Raw genomic sequence first — 21,606 nt, 5'->3', positions numbered from 1 at the left:
TTGGATTTGAGTTCCCTTGTTTGAGGGTATAGTCAGGCATTTTTCTCTTTCCTGTTTTTTTTTTTTAAAGTGCGAAGGACAGGCTGATGAGAAAGCAAAACTTGCTTGTTAGATTATCAGGAAAGTACCTTTTTTACTTAATCTTTTCCTTCTCAGCTTTTTCTATTCATAAATCCATCCTGACTGCCCTCCCCCCGTTGTTGTAGCAAACCTGGCAGGTTTCTTTTTTGTCCTACAAGGTGCCACGGCTCCAACTTGTCAACCAGTTGCTTCCAGCGCCTTTTTAATGACATATGGTCCACTTTATTCATCCCTTTAATGAAATCATAGTAAATAGCATAAATACTGTAATTATTAATTTTACTGCTTGTTGTTCTGTTGAATTTTACTATTGTTGTTGTTATGAATTTCTTTATTAGACTTGCCTCAAATTCTATGTTGTTAATATTAATTCTTTCAGGAGACAGTGAGCTTAACCCTGGGCCTGCCACTCATTACCATAAGAAAATCTGCAGAGTACTTTACTCAGATATTTGAGGCATATGTTAAATTTTCTTTATCTCCAGAGTTGTACCCATAACTATGATTTGATGCTTGTATCTGCGATACCTGTGTGCGGTAACAAGTCAAGGTTAAATTTTTAATCCCAGGGTTTGGTGGCCATGACTTTATTTATCATCGTAACATCTCACATGCACAATGTATGGCTGTATACACTAGCTCTGGATGACCTATTACAGTCAACCCATGCTACATTGTGGTTCAGCATTCGCAACTTCAATTATTCACAGGTTTTTCTGTGGAACGTATTTCCAAATATATTGCGGAAAATTCACTAATTCGCGGATTTTTTCATGGAACAATATTCACTAATTACTGTATTTTCATTTTAATTTCATGACTAAATACATTTTTTATGATAAATGATTTACTAATTTTCAAATATTAATGTAAACACAGCAAAATAGACATCTCACCACTTCAAAGGCTCTCTACTGAACGCTCAGTAGGAGTCGGCTCCCTTGGGAGTAGCAACAGTGGAAGGAAGTTTGGCAGGAGGAAGGAAAGTTCTTAAGACGACCTTCGGTGTCACCGGTGGGGCATTACAATCTGATGACATAGGAGACTTTCTCTCTTTTCTTCTTCCTTGCAAACTTCACCCACTGTTCAGACAGCCAGACATGGCACGCCATATACGGACTATTTTGATTACATTCATGCTTCCTACAAGAAGTTCAGAGTATGTGAAGATCTACCTACAAAGGAACCTGTTGCAAGAATCCTTTCCCTGGGCAGAGCCTGAATACCTGGAGTTTCCTCATAAGGGAGGTGGAAGGCTGTAATGACTGATGGGTTTGGGTCATCTTTACTAATCAAATAATCAGCAGTCATACAAGTCAAAAAAAAAAGCAAGAAATGAAAAATCAAACAGCAAAGTCAAGCAGAGTCTACTAGATGACTTGACACGACGGCAGCCAGAAGCAAGGTGGAGTCCAGATTGAAAGGAGGACAGGGCTCGCCCCTGCCTCTCCATATTTAACAACCATATCTGAAAGTTAAGTGGCCATTCCAGCTTGCATTCACAAGGTAAATTCTATGTAATAAACAACAGTTTGTATTTGTGCAAGAACAAATAATATCCAAATAAAAACACTTTGAACATGAATACAAAATCTAAGGTCTCAGCACCTTGTAATGTACAAAAACACACATCAAGTTTTTTACCTTGAGGTTTCCTTTCGTGGTAAAAATTTTTCAGCCATCTTTAGTTCTTGTTTTAGTCTCGCAGCTACTTCACAAACTTTCTTGTCCAATTCTTCTTTCTTGTTATCATGCACCTTATATTTTCTCTTTATAACTTTCAACTGTTCCATACTTAACAGATATGTTTCCTCTGTTTTTGTCATCACTTTCTGAAAATAACAGGACTCTGATAAAATTCGTCCATACAAACAAAAGTTTGAGGACCCTGATAAAATTAGTACATACAAACAAAGTTAGAAAGAAAAACAATTTTATTGCAAAGATACTGAAATGCAGAACATCATCAATAATACTTTATGTTGGTAGCTGAGTAATTAACACCTTGGAATTTTTGTAGGGTCAAAAATATATGTGAAGAAACACACACACTGTTCTGACTTACCAATAATGAGTTTTAAGATAATTTTATTTTATTGCTGGTTGTATACTTTTGTTTTTCATTATAGAATACAATGTTTTGGTTTCACTTTGAACCCAAATAACTGAACTTCATTTTGGTACCTTTGAAAATGAAAAACAACATAATTATGTGGTCAGAATGATGCCCTGAATTTAGCCGAGAAAATTACATTTTTATAATAAAATAAACTTTTATATATACTTACCATGTAATTACGTATTAGTTTCTAACTATCAAGGCAGCTTAAATTTTGAAATTCGCTGTAGCACTTCTATTGTTTTGGTATAGGTAACTAACTAGCCCTGCCCACTTTCGGGGAAGAATAGGTACAACACAGCTGAAGAGCTCAATTTGTTTGTGGCCTGTGCTCATGAGAGGGGAGGAGGAAGGGCTCTGATCATATAATTACTTGGTAAGTATATAAAACTTTATCATACACATGTCATTTTTATATAAGTAACTCACTAAGTAATTACATAGTTGAATCAACACAGACAGGAGGTGGGATACATGGACATACTATATACTACTCAAAAATACTCAGTAATGGAGATGAATTTGAAATAGAAAGGTAGCTAGCATGGGTGAAATGCTTGTTGTAGTCTTACCTGATGAGAGCTACACCAGGAAGATACTGCCTCTGGTCAATGCTCATCTCAACCCGTAATGGCGTGGCAGTAAAGCCGTGGAGCACCTCTCCTTCAGTGAAAGCTTTGCAGCCAAGGAGTACTCTGATAGCTGCCAGAGCGTTACAATATAAAAGCAAGTGCCCTTGCCCTGGGCGAAGTACCACAAAAACAACCAGATAACTCTGTTACCTACACATCGCATAAAACAACCACTACACATCCATTAAGCCTCTCATGCTTACGGGGGTTCCTATAGCACTACCCGGTACGCGACTTATGCTGTGGAGGGAAAAGTGGGGCTTGCACGGAAAACTTTCTTTGTAAAAATCCAAACTGTAACGAATATATGCTTCTGGTTTGTTTTATGATATTGGCAAATGATTGAATTGTTTCCTAAAGCAATCAGAAAATCTTTGCAAGGCTTAGAAATTATAAAAAAGAAGTGATGAATGTGAAATTTTTAAGGAAAATTGTACAGTTTTTTAAATAATCATGAAAAATATAATAACTAGGTTTGGGGGGTTTATTTTATACGTACATTGTGTGGAAATGTTTGAACTTTCACGTGGAAGCAATCATTTTGCTATAAATGTGTTTGCTAATTAGCTGTTACCGATTAAAAAATGCTAATTTTTTAAGGAGTGCAATTTTCAGATTTTCCAACCTACTTATGTTGATGTTTCATATTGTACCAAAGTAAGGAATAAAGATTGAAAAAAAATAAAGGTGGCATTAGAAAGCTGAATAAATTTAGTATAAAATGCACAAAAGAAAGATATATGTAATGTTAGAATAAAACTGAGCAATTGTCGTTAGATTACGGACAATCTTTTTTTTTTCTAAGAAAATATATGGCAACGATTATTATAAAGAAACACTGATATTTTTACATTTTGCTGTTCAGTACGATAAAGTACAAAGAATGGCCGTTCGAATGATATATAATACATGCACATTGACGTTATTTACCGATGCACAAACAAGCGTACAAAAATTATCTACGCATGCATAAATTCTGGCCGAACTACGATGCTTCAACATACATATACATACATTATATATATATATATATATATATATATATATATATATATATATATATATATATATATATATATATATATATGAATGTCTTTTCCTGTAATACTACAGTGTAATATGAATATAAGAAGGCCCATAAAAACACTATTTAAACATTGCAACCATATATTTCAGGCACTTGCTTCTGTGCCCCTGTTCACTGGTAGAATATGGACAGATGAAATGTTACAAGGGTATATATACAAAGCATATATGGGTGTGGCATCAAGATGGTATGCAGGTGACCGTTTCCTAAGAAGGAGGAGAATAACCAATTCCCTAGTGGTTTTTGGCCTCATTAACTCCCATTTGGCGACGATTCTGGAGGTCGTGTTTCCTGGGCCATCTTCTTCAGGAGCGGTCTGAGGATTAAAGCGTCGATGTCGTCCGATTTCCAATGTCCTCCTGACAAGTTCATATTGTTGGTTTGATTGATGATAGCAGATTCCAGCATTTTTACGGCCTCCTGAAAACACATAAAGATGGGGTTCCTTTACGCCCCATAATATCTAGCAGGGTCTCTTTCATGTACAAATTATCAAAATGGCTCGCAGACCTGTTATCACCCTTTCTAGGAACCTTCTCATCCTCCCACGTCAAACATGCAGAGGATTTTATACAAAAATTTAATAGTTTAAACATCCCCTCAAAGAACATCAAATTGCTCAGCCTAGACGTCGAGTCATTATTTACTAAAGTCCCAATTGCCGACGTGTTGCTTTCTTACAGAGGAAGTTACAACCATATGAAGACCATTTTCCTCTTGGCATAGATAAAACTTTAAAACTTATCAACCTCTGTGTAACTAACGTGTTTTCTTTCAATGGTAATTTTTACAAACAAAAATTTGGCTGTAGCATGGGAAGTCCCCTATCACCCCTTCTAGCAAACTTGTACATGGAATATTTCGAAACAGAACTTTTGTCGTCTATCAAACCCCGTAATATGATCTGGCTTAGATACGTAGATGATATCTTTACTTTCTGGGACAATAGCTGGGGAGACTTTAATGAATTTTTTAATAGGCTAAATTCGCTAGTTTTGACCATAAAATTTAAAACGGAATGGGAAAAGGACGGAAAACCGCCGTTCCTAGATGTACTGATCATAAGAGAACAGAACAGATATGCATTTACAGTATATAGAAAACCCACCTTCGCTGTTTCCTACATTCATTTCTTAAGCTACCACGACGTCTCCGTAAAGATCATGGTAGGGTGCAACTTATTCCTCAGAGGACTTAGGATATGTTCAAATGGGTACCTAGACAAAGAATTCAACACAATCCGCCAACACCTAACGCAACTACTCTATCCACCACACATTATCGAGAGGGCTATTAACAAAGCGAATAAAATATACTATAGAGGTCCCACTCACAACAGACAAATAGATTTCAACAACAAAATAAAGCTTCAGTACGAAGAAAACATCCAAAAAGCCACCGAACAACTCAGGTCTAACAATCCCTTCATTTTCCATTATCCCAAATCCATCGGGAGTTCGCTCATTAACGTATACTTAAATAACAAAGGGGAAGAAGCCGGATTTTACAAGATTCCGTGTAGCAATTGTAATGACATTTATGTGGGAGAGACAGGTAGATCGCTCTCGCAAAGAATAATAGAGCACAAAAGATCAGTACGTTACGCTTCGGAGAGTTCGGGGATTTTCCTACATATCAGAAATACAGGACATGTCATAAGCTGGAGTGGGGCGGAGCTGGTTTTAAAAAGTAGCTGTCCGTACAAAAGAAAGATGCTGGAATCTGCTATCATCAATCAAACCAACAATATGAACTTGTCAGGAGGACATTGGAAATCAGACGACATCGACGCTTTAATCCTCAGACCGCTCCTGAAGAAGATGGCCCCGGAAACAAGACCTCCAGAATCGTCGCCAAACGGGAGTTAATGAGGCCAAAAACCACTAGGGAATTGTTTATTCTCCTCCTTCTTAGGAAACGGTCACCTGCATACCATCTTAATGCCACACCCATATATGCTTTGTATATATACCCTTGTAACATTTCATCTGTCCATATTCTACCAGTGAACAGGGGCACAGAAGCAAGTGCCCAAAACATATGGTTGCAATGTTTAAACAGTGTTTTTATGGGCCTTCTTATATTCCTATATATATATGTATATATATATATATATATATATGTAATATGTAGGCAGGAGAAGGGCGCAGGAACACATACAGGACCAGTACATACATTTATTCGTCTACGCGTTTCTTGACCCGTGGTCACATCATCAGGACATTACTTTTAACTATTTATGCTGAATGTCCCTTTTTAATTTATAACTGTAGATGATGTCCTGATGATGTGACCACGGGTCAAGAAACGCGTAGACGAATAAATGTATGTACTGGTCCTGTATGTGTTCCTGTGCCCTTCTCCTGCCTACTATAGTGCCCTCCGATGTGTGGATTATGTAATATGTATATATGTAATATGTATACTCGTATATATGTGTATGTATATATATACATATATATATATATATATACACACAGTAAACCCCCCGTATTCGCGTTCTCATGATTTGTGGACTCACGTATTCGCGGGTTTCTCTGTAGAACATATCTAGCCATCATTCGCGGAAAATTCGCCCATTCGCAGTATTTTTCACTGAGAAATATTCACTAAATTACTGTATTTTCATATAACTTTCATGAATAAATGCACTTTTTGTGATAAAACTATTAAAATACTCAGGTATATGCATTTTTACAGGGTTTTTCTGTATGTAAACTATCAAAATGGGCAGTTCTAAGTGTTTTTAGAGGTGTTTTAAGTATTCACGGATTTTAGCTATTTCTTGGGATGGGGGGGGGGACGATCCCCATGGATACTGGGGGTTCACTGAATAGCATTATTTATTACTGAGTTATTACAAAAAATGTCAGCATATATATATATATATATATATATATATATATATATATATATATATATATATATATATATATATATATATATATATATATATATATATATATATATATATATATATGCTGACATTTTTAAATAATTACTCGGTAATAAATAATGCTGGACAAAAAGTGAAAACTGTGATGGAAAGCTGAATAAATTTCCTATATACTGTATATATTACCTAAAATCAATAGGTGTTAACAGGAAATAATTGAGCAATTGAAGCTGAAAGACGTAAGTTTTTTTTTCATGTAAAGTCAATTGTTTGCTAAAGATTTTTATATAGAAACATTGATATTTTTACATTTTGCTGTTCAGCATGATAAAGTACAAGGAATGGCCATTCGAATGATATATAATACAAGCCCAATGAAGTTATTTACAGATGCACAAACAGGTGTACAAAAAGTTATTCACACACTCGTAAACCCTAGGCCGAACTACGGGCCTCAGCTGGGTTCTTGAGTGCTCATATTTACGCTTACATTTTCGTAATTACTCGGTAATGAATAACGCTAAGAAAAAAGTTAAAATTGCAATGTAAAGCTGAATAAATTTTCTATAAATAGCCCAAGTAAAAGCAATGAGTGTTCCCCGAAAAAACTGAGCAACTGAAGCTGAAAGACGGAAATGTTGTTGAAAGAAATATATGTAGAAAAAGTAAATTCTTCACTATTTATCTTATCGAAAAACACTTGAAATATTATTCAAAATACTCAACAATCACTTGCAAACACTTTTATAATAATAACAAAAGCAAAAGCACTTCACAAACGCAGATAAATGACGACAAAGCAAAAACGTGAGTGCTAAAAAGACATGCTGAACTCGGTCAAAACAGGAGGTGAAGTGCTTGAGTTGGAGGAGGACTGCGGTGCATGTGCGATACCTATCAGTTTCCTGTTTATGTTTTCTTGTAGGTCCAAGATCTGCCCACGCAACAGCACAGTCCTTGTCTTCTTCAGATGACTTTTTTTTTTGGTGAATTTCCCCCGAAAATAACTCACAGATGACGTGGAAAACGTCATCGGAGCACTTATGGCAAAATATTTAATGACACGGTTTCGTGTCATCGGATCACCAGAGGGTTAAAAACAATGACTGGTGGGTACTTCAGGTACACAGTACCCCAAGCTTCCCAAAACTCGACAACCTGTATCAAGGTAAGGAGATAGAAAAATAGAAGGAATACCTCCTATCCTTCGTCCCCCAATACCTAAGTTACTGCAGTTTCAACACTGTCTCCACATTTATGTAAATAATGATTAGTAAACAATGATCTACACCTCCAATAGGTGGATTGAAAGATCGTGGATAGCAATAAGTTACACTTGAAAGCCAATGAAGTGGCGACTGCTCTTATCTCGTGGGCTTTAACTTTAAAAATGGGTAAGACATCCTCTTGAATTTCCAAGTGTGACTAGGAGATTATGTCCCTCAAGAAGAAAGCCAAAGCATTCTTGGACAGTGGACAGGAGGGGTTCTTGACTGAGCACCAGAGGTTATGAGAGGAGCCTCTCAAGGTAAAGCCTCAATGCTCTTACCAGACAAAGAGCTCTCTCTTGGTCTGCTGGTCCAAGAATATCCGTCAGGTTCTTGACAGTGAATGAACGGGGCCAAGGATTGGACGGAATTTCGTTCTTGGCCAAAAACCCGAGAGTGAACGAGCAGACTGCATCTCCCTGTGAAAATCCAACTTTCTTATCAAAGGCCTGCAGTTCACTAATCCTCTTGGCAGTAGCCAAAGCAACCCCCCAAAAAAAAAAGGGTTTTTCTTGTTAAATCCCTAAGAGATAAGGAGCGAAGGGGCTCAAATGGAGGGAGGGCCCGAAAGCCATTCAAGGACAACATCCAGGTTCCCGGAGACCAAAGTTATCTTCTCTTGCTTTGAAGTGTCCAAAGACTTAATCAGATCACTAATGTTTTGACTTGCAGACAGATCCAAACCTCTACATCTAAAAACTCAATTTAGCATAGCTTTGTAATCACTGATGGTAGATGTAGCAAAGCCTCGAGAAGACCTTAGGAAGAGAAAAAAGTCTGTGATTTGTGCTAGAGAGGTTTCAGAAGAGATGTCATGTCTTAACACCAGCTGCAGAACACTGCCCACTTGGCCCAGTAAACCTTAAGGAACACTGACATCTACACTTTGCAATCGCCTCTGCAGCTGGTCTTGAAAAGCCCTTCACTCTGACAAGCTTTCTGACAGTCTGAAGCCTGTCAGAGCAAGAGCAGATAAGCCTTGGTGGAAACAATGTTAGTGCAGCTGTTTCAGAAGAATTCGTCTCTGTGGCATAAGCCTTGGGAAGTCCACCACGGCCTGAGAAGGTCTGGGAACCACTCCCTCTGCGGCGAAAATGGAGCTACAAGGGTCACTGACATGTTGCTGTGGGAAAAAAACTTGTTTATGACTTCTCTCATCATGCTGAATGCTGAATGACGGGAAGGTGTTCATGTCCAGGTTCAACCAGCCCTGGAGCACTGTATCTGTTGCCCATGCCGTTTAATTTGCCCTGGATGAAGCATGTGACAATCCTGGTGCGATTGCCCTGCACCCAGAGGAGATCCTTGGCTGCTTCGTAAAGGGAGAAGGAGTGAGTACCTCCCTGGTTCTTGATGTAAGCCAGCATGGTCATATTGTCCAAATGGACTGCAACTGTTTTGTCAAACGTTGCTGCTGCAAAAGACTGGAGGGCCAAATTAACTGCCTTCAGCTCTTTCACATTGATGTGGAGCTTTCTCTAGTCCTGGGACCACGTCCCGGAAACTTTCATATTGTCCAGAAGAGCCCCGGAACCCAGATCTGATATGTCTGAGTATAAGGTTAGGCTGGAGCTTGGAGGATGCAGCGACTTCCCTATTAAAAACCTTCCTTCTGCAAGCCATCACCAAAGGTCCTTCTCGATATCGGGTGTGATAGGAAAAACAAACGAGTCCAGAAGTCTTCCTGTGCCAACTGGCCTTTAGGAAGAATTGTAACATTCTTGTGTGGAGTCTTCCTAAAGGTACGAACTTCTCGATGGATGAGAGAGTGCCCAGTAGACTTATCTGTTCATTGGCCGAGCAGGACGGGAGAGAGAGGAAGTTTCGTACTGTCCAGAGGCAGGACTGGAATCTTTTGTGGGATGGAAAAGCCCAAAAAGTCAGTGCTGATCCTCATCCCAGAATAGAGAATCAACTGAGTAAGGACCAAATGTGACTTGTGCAGGTTGATTAAAAGCCCCAATTCTTGGGCAAGAAGTGTCTTCTGAAGGTCCTCTGTGCATCTTGCTCTTGAGGGGGAGCATAAAAGCCAATTGTCCAAATATAGGTAGACGTCGATACCTATAAGATGGAGCCACTTCGCCAGAGGGGCGAGAACACAGGTGAATACTTGAGGAGCTGTAGAGGCCAAAGCACAGAGCCCGAAATTGAATGACTCTGCCCTGGAACATGAACCTCAGGTAGTTCCTGGAGTCCGGATGTACTGGGACATGGAAGTATGCACCCTGCATATCGATGGTCTCCATCCAATCTCCCTGGCGGATGGATGACAGGACCGAATGGTTTGTTTCCATCCTGAATTTTGTCGCCTGAACAAAGTAATTCGGAGAGCTGACGTCTAGGACAGGCCTCCAACCAACCGCCCCCCCTCGAAGATTTGGGGACAACAAACACAGTTGTAGAAACCTTCCGTGCTTATGTCTTCGACCACCTCTATAGCTGCCTTCCTGAGCAGGGAAGAGACTGTTCTGACAGGGCCAAAAACCTCTCTGAGCCTACTGAGTAGGCTGTCAAGCTGATGGGTGATGACACTAAAGGAGGTTTCTCCCTGAATGGGATGGAATAGCCCTCTCCGAGGACTTCCAAGACCCAAGGCTCTACATTTCTGGCTTCCCATTTGCCCAAAAATGGAGAAGCCTGGATCCCAAAGGAACACGGAGGACAGGATCCTCACTTGTGAGATGAGGATTTAGCAGATGATTTCATTATGGACTGGACTGACCGAAGGTTCGGGCACGGGCGGGGCTGAAACTTTCCTCTGCTGCCTTAAAAGGGCTGCTGTTGGAGCAAGGAGACTGTCCCTGCACTACAGGAGACCGTAGGACCATGTCCAGACTCCTTGGGGCGCTTGGCAGACTGTGCAAGCAGATCTTGAGTTGATTTCTTCTGTAATTCTGCTGCTACGTGTTCCACTGTAGTACAAGAAAACAAACTAAAGCAGTCCAAGGAGGGCCGACCTTTGGGAAGGAGTGACCCCTTCTGTGGTAAATGAACACCACAGCTCCCAGCTCCCTTTTTCTTTAGAACTCCCACAGTAAATAAGGCAGTCAGTTCTTGGGAGCCATCCCAAATCGCCTTATCTGCACGAGAGGACTCCCAGCCAGTCCGAAGAAAAATTCTCTTGAAGAGTGGCACAGTCTTCAATCTTCTTAGCTAAGGCCCCTTACAGTCCAGTCTAAGAAACCGAAGACTTCAAAGACCTTGAATATGTCACGAACTAAATGGACCAGTTCTGATGATGTAATCGTGATCTTGGCGAAGGAAAATGCTGACCTATGCACGAAATCAATCAGGCTGGAGAAGTCCCCTTGGGAGGAGGCAGGAACTCCCAAAGAAGGAGCTTCCCCAGTGGCATATGAAAGATACCTCCTTTTCGACAGGCGAGAAGGAGGTGCGCAAAAAAAGAGTCTTGCCAAGATCGCTCTTCTCTGTTAACCAACCATCAATCCCAGATAAGGGTTTCCTTGATGAGGAGGAAAGGACCATCTTGGGCAGCCTGGAAGACTCTGCTGGCTGTCTCATCATATACGCTGAACCAGATGTCGCAGTCACCTGAGTGAAGAAGGTTGGATAACAAAAAAGGAAGTAATTCAAGAGAGCTGTGTAAGCCAAAGAAGGTTGCTCCTGTTCAATGTCTTCATCAATGGACAAAACCGAAGGAGCTAAGTCTGGTGGATCCTGAGTTGCTGGATAGGTTCTAACAAAGGATCCTGAGCAACAGGGGTATACAAACCTGCCAAGCCAGACTGAAGAGGCAGCGTTTGGCGCCCGGAATGTGGCGCCGAATGCCTGACAGATGCTGGCGCCAAGCAGACAGGAGGACACACAGACACAGGTGGATGCATGGGCACAGGTGAACCCTCAGACACAGAACACTTGGACACTGGGCGCTCGAACACTGAAAGCTTAGACACTAGGTGCTTGGGTCTCAATGGGCACTCGGATCTCACTGGGCGCTCAGATCCCACGGGGCGTTCGGATCCTGCTGGGTACTCCAATCCCATCGAGCGCTCGCAACACTTCTTAAAGGAGGAAGACTGCTTTGGAGCCAAATACTGGCTCTCTACTACCAAAGGCTCAGGAGACAAACAACTGGGACTATCCCAGAAGCTACAGGTAGGCTTGGGAGTATGCTTCTGTTCTCTGGGCCGCTTAAGAGGAAGCGGGGAAGCGAACTCAGCAAATAGTATGCGAGTCGTATTTGGCTGACATCAGTCTGGTATTGCAGCCTTTGCAGCAATACCAGATACTAGTCGAACTAGTCAGACATAATAAAAAAAAGTCACAATCAGGAAAAGGTCTGTCAAATCTGGTTAAGCTAATTGTAATTAGCACAAAGGCTACCAAAAGGAATGAATACTTCACCAAAGACAGCGATAGCCACAACCATCCGGTGAAAAATCAAAACAAAAAGCTGCTCCAACAACCAATGTTCAGTCGTTGACCAGCAAAAACAAATTGAGCTCTTCAGCTGTATTGTACCTATTCTTCCTTGAAAGTGGGCAGGGCTTGTTATCTACACCAAAACAACAGAAGTGCTACCGTAATCAAAATTTAAGCTGCCGCGATAGTTAGAAACTAATAGCTATGTAATTACTTGGTAAGTTACTAAAACAAAATTTCTTTACAACTCATAAATAGTTTACCTGAAAATATTTCTAAAAATTATTTTGCAGACTGTTCATCAATATCTGCCTCACAAGTTCTGATTCTGCATAAACAGCTATCCTGGTAATGCAGTGAGAGAATTACCATCTCTCTCTCACTGTACCATCTTACATAGGCAGTAATGGCAGACCTTTTGTAAAAATCTGGACCTCATCTCACATTAAAACAGCAGCTCACATCTCTAGCTTCTGTGCAGATGCACATGATGTTTGGGCTTTGTTATCCCTCAACTCAAGGGACCCTCTTTACTTACCTTGGGTGTAAGTTTGAGGACCACATTAGTTTCTAGGGCATGTGGCAGTTTCACTGATTCATTGGTTCCTCTGATGGCAATGAAGATGCCATCCCTGTATCTGGTATTGAATTTTGGCTCCAAAAGGGTGCATTCTACAGTGGCCATGTACTGTAAATGTTGGTAAAAAAGAAATCCAAGTTGTGATCCCCTGCCACTCCATCTCTGCATATAGAGGAAAAGGGTCTCCATCCTACTTGCCACCTTCATTCACTAATGTGCATATTTATGTGTACACTTGACTAGCCCTCCGTCCTTTCTTTAACCAAAAGGTACTGATCCCCCTTAGGGAACATTAAGCCCTTCTACGCTGTCCCTCTCCCTTAGTTTTGATGCTGTCCCTTTACAATCCCCTCAAGAAACTGCCACTGTTTGTCTAATTTCTTTCCACAGACAATCTTTGAGACGATCAGTGATGACGGTTTTGCACCCCATGGAGTAGATTGTTTTCCCAATTTAGGAAAGGAAAAAAAAAGACATCACTAGACAAAACGCACTAAACCCGTCTAGCCTCCAACTACAATACCCCGGTGGCCATAATGATATTAATGGATAAGTCTCACCTACAAGGGATGTCCTATAAGATCTACCCAACACTTGGCCCTCACATGGGCCTCCCAGCCCTCCTTCTTGAAGGTGACCAATGGCTGCCCTGATTCCCTTTGGCCATCCTTCACAGTTGCTTGCACATGCCTAAAGGAAGCAAACACTTGATATCTTTAGTAGCTCTCTGGGGAGCATCAAGGAAACCCTGCCTCAAGTGTACAATCATCAGTGATGGGCAAGGATGTTGAAGTCCCATTCTACAGTAGTGCTTCCCAAGTATCCTTTAGCAAAGTCCAGGTGTTTCCCCACTCATCAACCTGAAGGCCCGAGGCTGTGCTTCTCCCAATCAAACTAAGCTGTTCCCTGTACTGATACGTCAAGACGACACAGCTGAGACAAAGAACAATAAAAGCACTGAAGTACCCAGTCAAATTTAAGTAAAAGTGTTCAAGACTTACTCCTGAACAAGAATGCATACGGAAATAATTCGAGTGAGCTTGTTCAGTAGACAAACTAAAACATCCTGAGTTACATAAATGTGAGAAACTGTAACTAATTAGCTTTATGTAAATTATTTTCTAATTTCCTGTACAGTAACCAAAAGAAATGCTTTCAGTGTCATATTATTTCAGTGTTATGGAAACAAATGTATCATTGATCAGTACTCCACTGTTGTACAGCACTGTTGAGTAATTAAAGCTCATATGTAATTTTACGTTCGTGTAAAGAATAACTCAAGTCTTGTCTTGCACTGTACACAACTGTCCCTGAATGACCTGTTACACTGCCCTATTGTGTATTTTAAAGGAAGTATCTGAGCATGGCCTTAAACTATCCATGTTGTAATTGCATTTTTGCCTCTTTGTGAAAGCGAGTTACAACTGCTGTGTCTGAAATACCAGTGTGTAGCTGAAGATATCAAAGTATTGAGGCATAAATCAGCTGCCTGTGCATATCATTGCCAATATTTGCATTAATTGTGCCTGTGCATTTTCATGTATTTTTCAAGGTTAAGAATTGTGCCTGAGTGAATTATTGAACACCTCATTAACCACCCCTGGACATGATAGAAGTTAGACTTGCAACAGATTTCTGTCTGTTTCTATTTGTCATTGCATTTTATTATACTATAGGATTTTATTCAAAATGTAGCATAGTGTAATTCACCTCTACTTTGTGTCAATTTTACAGTTCTTTCCTCCCCAAAAATTAATATAAATCTCTCATGTGTTAATGTACATCTCCACAGACGTGGAATTGAAGAGAGAGAGAGAGCTCCATAGGCAAATATTCTATTCTTGGTCTTCATCCTTTGATAGGCAAAAATTCTATTCTGGGTCTTCATCCTTTGATAACCTCACTGTTCCTCATATACTTCACATACCCAGTAAATAACAAATATTCATTTTAGTAGTTGTCATTTAGTTCTGGTGGTGACCATCCAGTTGTTTACCCTACTAACCTAACAGGGCATTTTGAATGTATTTTTCATATCTGAGTTACTTGTTTTTTTTTTTACTGATTTTTAGTTATAAACCTTGGCTTACTGTATTTTCATTCAGGACTGGATGTGGTCTGAATTTTTCTTTAATTTGATTTTTTCCTCTCATATCACTCCAAGTTTCTGCAGAATGCAAGTCTGTCTTTTTATTCATAACAAAGGATTTAGAATCTAATTTCATGCATTATTCCTATATGATTTAATATGAAATTCTTTGAAGGTAATTCTATGAGCCTACCACGAAGATTAGTCCCTCTCTTATGAAATACCCTAGGTTTTATATATGAAATACCCTAGGTTTTATATCAATTTATAGGCAATGCTCTTATGTGCCTTTAGGGCAGTCAGTCTACTGATAGTGGTCCCCACACTAAGAGCTTATCATGAGTCTTTCATCTCATTCAATCATGCTAGCTAATCAGATTTTATGAGTGAGGACCCAATCATGTTCAAGACTATGCTTAAACAACAAAAGGTGAGATATGACAATTTAGTAGCCCTCTCATGCTCTCACCCCTACAAGGGGCTAGGATCCTAGAGGGCTAAAACATTAATAAATCTGGGAATTCCCAACTGAAAATGCTTGCAGACTTGCCCTCTACATACAGCACACAGGGTCATGGCAGAGTTGCTAGAGTATACAAAATAGCAAATGAAAAAGCAAGCTCTTTCTCTCAGTTAAAACAATGAAGAGTAGGCAGATCTGAATTTCTTAACTATACTGAATTATCAGCTTTAATTTTTATGTAATTTTACACCACTTACTTCCATGCTGTTGTCCCTGCATTTTAATAGTGTCATAGGTGTGTGTCACTCCACAGACGTGGAATTGGAGTTTGTCTTTTCTCCTTCAGAGAGAGAGAGACAAAGTCAACACATTATAAACGCAAGAGGGCTCCATAGGCAAATCAGCTATGATAATTCTAACTGTCGTGCATCATGAGAGATAATTCTATTCTGGATCTTCATCCTTTGATAACCTCACTGTTCCTCATATACTTCACATCCCCAGTAAATAACAAATATTCATTTTAGTAGTTGTCATTTAGTTCTGGTTGTGACCGTCCGTTTGTTTACCCTACTAATCTAACAGGGCATTTTGAATGTATTTTTCATATCTGAGTTACTTATTATTTTTATTGATTTTTAGTTATAAACCTTGGCTTACTGTATTTTCATTCAGGACTGGATGTGGTCTGAATTTTTCTTTAATTTGATTTTTTCCTCTCATATCACTCCAAGTTTCTGCAGAATGCAAGTCTGTCTTTTTATTCATAACAAAGGATTTAGAATCTAATTTCATGCATTATTCCTATATGATTTAATATGAAATTCTTTGAAGGTAATTCTATGAGCCTACCACGAAGATTAGTCCCTCTCTTATGAAATACCCTAGGTTTTATATATGAAATACCCTAGGTTTTATATCAATTTATAGGCAATGCTCTTATGTGCCTTTAGGGCAGTCAGTCTACTGATAGTGGTCCCAACACTAAGAGCTTATCATGAGTCTTTCATCTCATTCAATCATGCTAGCTAATCAGATTTTATGAGTGAGGACCCAATCATGTTCAAGACTATGGTTAGTTAAACAACAAAAGGTGAAATATGACAATTTAGTAGCCCTCTCATGCTCTCACCCCTACAAGGGGCTAGAAGCCTAGAGGGCTAAAACATTAATAAATCTGGGAATTCCCAACTGAAAATGCTTGCAGACTTGCCCTCTACATACAGCACAGAGGGTCAGGGCAGAGTTGCTAGAGTATACAAAATAGCAAATGAAAAAGCAAGCTCTTTCTCTCAGTTAAAACAATGAAGAGTAGACAGATCTGAATTTCTTTATATACTGAATTATCAGCTTTAATTTTTATGTAATTTTACACCACTTACTTCCATGCTGTGAGCAGTCTCAGAGAGTTCAGATATTTGGCTGTTGAACTTTGAAAAAACATCATCTGCTTCCTTGAAATCTTTTTCTGCTGTTTTTAGGCTCTCTTTCAATTCAGCAAGCTGAAAAAGAAAAATACACATGAATATATTTGCTCCTGCAGAGACAGCACGTTTTAAATTTGTACTAATACATCATTTCTGTCATAAAGAATATTGATCTATATTATGCCTATGGCCATTTTTATGATGAAAAGCAAAATAAATCCAGAAAGTTTCTAATCACTGACAAATGACTTCTATGAAACATGGCCCAATATATAAACTAAAAAAAAGCACTGTATAGTATTAGCTAAGTACAATTATAGTGTAGGCACATTTATCATGAAAAAGAAAAGGCTTCATAAATTTTTTTGCTAAAAGCAAAAACTCACTTGATTTTGTAAGAAGGCATTTATAAGCTTTAAACAAATTATGGTGGCATTTTTCTGAACATTCTAAGAGTATGAAATCCAAGATGGTGTCCAAAATGGCTGCTGATCACTAACTGCAGCATTTTTGTGAGTGTGTGATACAATTGGAAATAAAGTGTCTAAATATATGTTTTCTGAGACCAGGAATCTAATGGACCTTGAAATATGTTATATATGTGATCTACATGCTGAATTCCAAAATGGCCACCGCACACCCACAATGTAAGCTATACCTTCTCACTTTGCATGCATTACCAAGCCTACAGGATTTTGTAATTACAAACCAACTAACTGTTTTAACACATGTATTTTTCACAAAGAATACATAATTAACAAGCCAAAAAACATATCTACATAAAATGAAATGGTTGAATTACAATTCAGTCGCTTAAATCGTTTTACATTTATACTCTGGCTATTTTATCTAGTCAGTTCTAGGTGGGCTTCCAAAGAATGTCTGTAGTCAGTGAAATACCAGATCTTCAAAATTCCAAGCAAGATACATAATAATTTAATTATTACTTACTTTCAAAATTAATTTTTTCATATTCTATAAATATTTAACTATAACACAGCTTCACTATATTCCCAAAGTGCCTGTATAAAATAGCCAGACTTATACAGTACTGTTAACAATGGATATCAAGTGAATTATTAGTTTGTGAATGTCACAGAATGTAACACCTCAATCTTCACAGTCTTTATTTATCCCTGGTTGGACAGTTTTGCTGTTGCAGCTGAAAACCCTGCATCCACAAACTTCCGTACATGAGATACATATTGTTCTTGCGACAACTTCACCTTCCTTCACATCCACGTTTGCAGCCACACTTTATGAGGTGGAATACTGCTTCAAGAGCTGGTGGATTTAAACAGCAAACTGGGGAGAAGTGACTTGAACCTACATCAAATGTTCAACCAAATGCAGTTGGTGCTGGGAGGCACAGGTGTGTTTCACGAGCTTTTCTCCAAATCATGGATATGTAATGTGCCCGATGAATGTGTAAGTCCAGTGAACCAAAAGTTTGTGGGAGGTTTTCTGCTTCAACAGCACGATTTGTGAAGAGGACTCAACAAAGCTCGTTCACTTTTGTGTAGATTTTGGATAGACAGAAAATACAGACAAAGCGTTCCGAGAGCATCCATCAGTGGGCAGACCAATGTCATTCCTGAGCACTGCTAGTGCATCTGGGATTTAATCATCACAAGACATAAATGCCTTGAAGCATGAGTCTTTGGTTTTGCCAGCAAATCTACCAGACATATCAGAACCTGTCAGAGCATGAAAACCTAATAGGAGGGAAGAGCACTTTGGTCCTAAGTTGTGGTATATGCTCTGCACAGAAATATTCCTCTGCAACCTGCCCTTTCCCGTAAGGAAGGTTGTAGATGTTGGTAAGTTTGGATACATGTAGACAAGCAACAGCAAGACGTCTATGTCTGGGGAACTGTACAAGTTCTGCTTCACTGAGAATAGTTAGAGCATGCAGTACAAGCAAAGTGTCTGCCTCTTTTTGGCTGTGAGTGAGGAGCGAGTTTGGGATATCAAGATTGCCCTTGGTTTGTGTTCCTGAGGTCACCGTAAGTTTGTTTAGTCTGTTGTCTGTTGTTGGAGTTCTTGCTGTGACATACAACTTTGTCAGCTAAATACTCTGTCAATTCTCCTTTGGTGTGGATATCTGATAAAAATTCCTTTAGAGAAATATTTCGGATTAAAGTGTTGCCTTTCACGTGGTAATATGTTGACTTTCCTTTGTTCTTTTTTTGTCCTCATCTGCTCCGGTAAAGCAATTGAGTTTCTCGCCAACTGTTAAAGCAAAGGGAACCAGTGACTGTTCAGCCAACTTGGGGCCACAAGGTAAGATAAGCAGTTCCACTGAAGGTGACCAGTTTCTTTAAAACCTTTCAAACCTGGGACAACAGAGAATAGAGATACTATATCATCCGCCATTCATTCCAGTCTTGTAGGAATGCATCTGTTGCTACTGCCTGATTGTCCAGGTTCAGAGACACATGCACTGATGGTTCTTTTTGCATGTGGCAAATAGGTCTACTTCTGGATGTGGAAGCATGTTGTCAATTATGTATTTGAAAGGAGTGTCTGTCCAACATCCATCCGGGTGAAGCTACCGTATGCCTCAACAGGGAATCTGCTATTACATTGAGTGACCCCATAAGGCGAACTGCTGATAAGTAAGACTTCCTAACATGAACCACCCATAGGATAGGCAGCATTACTGTGTTGAGACAAGCTGATCATGAGCCCAAATTCTTAATAAAGGAAATTGTTGTCATACTGTCTAGAACCAACGAAATGTGTCCTCTTTGGAAGTTTCAATTTTCTGAAAGACAGAAAGACAGCTATCAGCTCCAGGAAGCTGATATGACACTTCCTCAGAACTGGTGACCATCTTCCCACTAACTGATGATCCTCCCAATGGCCTCCCCAACCTGTCAAGGAGGAATGTGTGTATTGTAATTTATACGGATGGCAGAGTCAATTTAACTTGTTTTGCCAGAGACCCCTCCCAGGTCCAACGACAGAGGATCTTCCCAGCTATCTGACTCCTTGGATAAAGGCACTCAAAAAGCCTTTTCCTAGCATGTGATAGCCAGACTCTATTTACATCCTTCAGTCATAGCCTCAGGATTGGATCTACTACAGACACAAACTGTAACAGGTCCAGAATTTGTTCCAATGGTCATCTGAAAAAGCTGATCTTTGAAAGATAAGCCCACTGAACATAAAAGAACTTCCTATCAGAGTTGCTCTTCATGACATTTTCTTAATATACAGTAGAACCCTGGTCCTCAACCGTACTAGAACTCGACATAACGGATTTCGAAGCGAAATGTTGAGTAAATTTTGCGTCAGAGCTTGAACAGCAAACCGGAATCTGACCCGATGAATTATATGATGTTTGTAGAAAAAGTTGCAGGTGGCTGCCGCTAGTTGGTGTTGTTGGTGGCGTTCTTCCCACGTATATTTAAAAGCATTTAAAGCCCACACATGCTACTGCTGCTGTTGTACAGATATATCATAATTTTTTTGGCTTTCTGCACTGAATTTTCATCCAATCATGGGTCCCAGTATGTTAGGGTATCATAATATTTACTGAAAGATGTTTTACAGTGATTTTGTACACTATTCCAGTAGACTCCTGTGTATGAAATTTACCATAAATACTGAACGTAAACAATGTTTATGTAATTAGTACCGCGATACACCACCAGGGTGGCGCTGTGGTTTGTTTACATCTGCTCATGCCACAAGCTGCCAAGTGCCGACGTAATTTAGGAAATTTTTCTTAATTTTATGATTACAGACATACAATATTTCAGCCTATAATTATAATACTGTATTATTAATATACTGTAATAATCAGGCTTGTTTTTCAATGTTATCATTATTAACAACAGTTTTCGTGTGTACCCGTTACAGTACATTCTGGTAGTGCCTACAAGCTACCTAGCCTAGCCTATGGCACTCGGTCTACCATCGGTAATACAGCCACATTGGTCGTAGGCCAATTTTTTTTATGCAGTATGCATTTAAAAATGTAAAAAGTGCTTCTGATATGGTAAGTTATTCAACTCTGAACTTATTTAATTGTAATTTGTGTAATGTTTTGTATAAAAAGGCAAGGCTGGGGTAATGACTGGTGGTCAGGAATGGATTAGGCCATTTTCAGCTATTTCTTATGGGAGAAATTAATTCAGAATTCGACTAAATCGAATCTTGATGCTTCTTCTGGAACGGATTAGCGTCACGGACCAGGGGTCTACTGTATTTTGGTCGTACAAATGAAACTGAACATAAGTATATAAGCTACTTAGAATCAAAGTAACAATTCTGTTCTGTGCACCAAATGATAGGCTGGTTGCATGTGCTACACACGGTCACAATATCTTTTAGTAGAGAAAATGCCATTGTTCATGGGTGCAAATTATTATTTTGTAATAATTAAATGAGAACAATGAGTCACACCTCAACTCACCTAAGGCTTGCTCGTAAGGGCTGATATTTTATGAAGTGAACATTTGAGCAAAGTAGTTACAGCCAAATCACAGGAAATACTGTAGCTAAAAAATATGCCAGAAAGCAAGGCAGCTGGGGCTGAAGAGACAATGCGCAGAAGTTTTAGCACCATTGTCA

At 39.4% G+C, this 21,606-nt stretch overlaps 1 protein-coding gene across 2 annotated transcripts in view; it reads right to left on the bottom strand.

Annotated features, from left to right (window-relative positions):
• The window catches only part of SMC6 (Structural maintenance of chromosomes 6), a 258,709-nt gene that overhangs the window by 45,606 nt on the left and 191,497 nt on the right, over positions 1-21,606 (bottom strand). For both annotated transcript variants that reach the window (XM_067091991.1, XM_067091990.1), the window contains exons 18-19: positions 16,981-17,100; positions 1,726-1,913 (exon numbers count right to left, since the gene is read on the bottom strand). In XM_067091991.1, coding sequence (XP_066948092.1) covers positions 1,726-1,913; positions 16,981-17,100 — 308 coding nt within the window. The remainder of the gene's footprint in view (positions 1-1,725; positions 1,914-16,980; positions 17,101-21,606) is intronic.

The sequence above is a fragment of the Macrobrachium rosenbergii genome, chromosome 48 (assembly GCF_040412425.1).
Source record: "Macrobrachium rosenbergii isolate ZJJX-2024 chromosome 48, ASM4041242v1, whole genome shotgun sequence".
Lineage (NCBI taxonomy): Eukaryota > Metazoa > Arthropoda > Malacostraca > Decapoda > Palaemonidae > Macrobrachium > Macrobrachium rosenbergii.
This window is presented reverse-complemented; position numbering and strand designations above follow the sequence as displayed.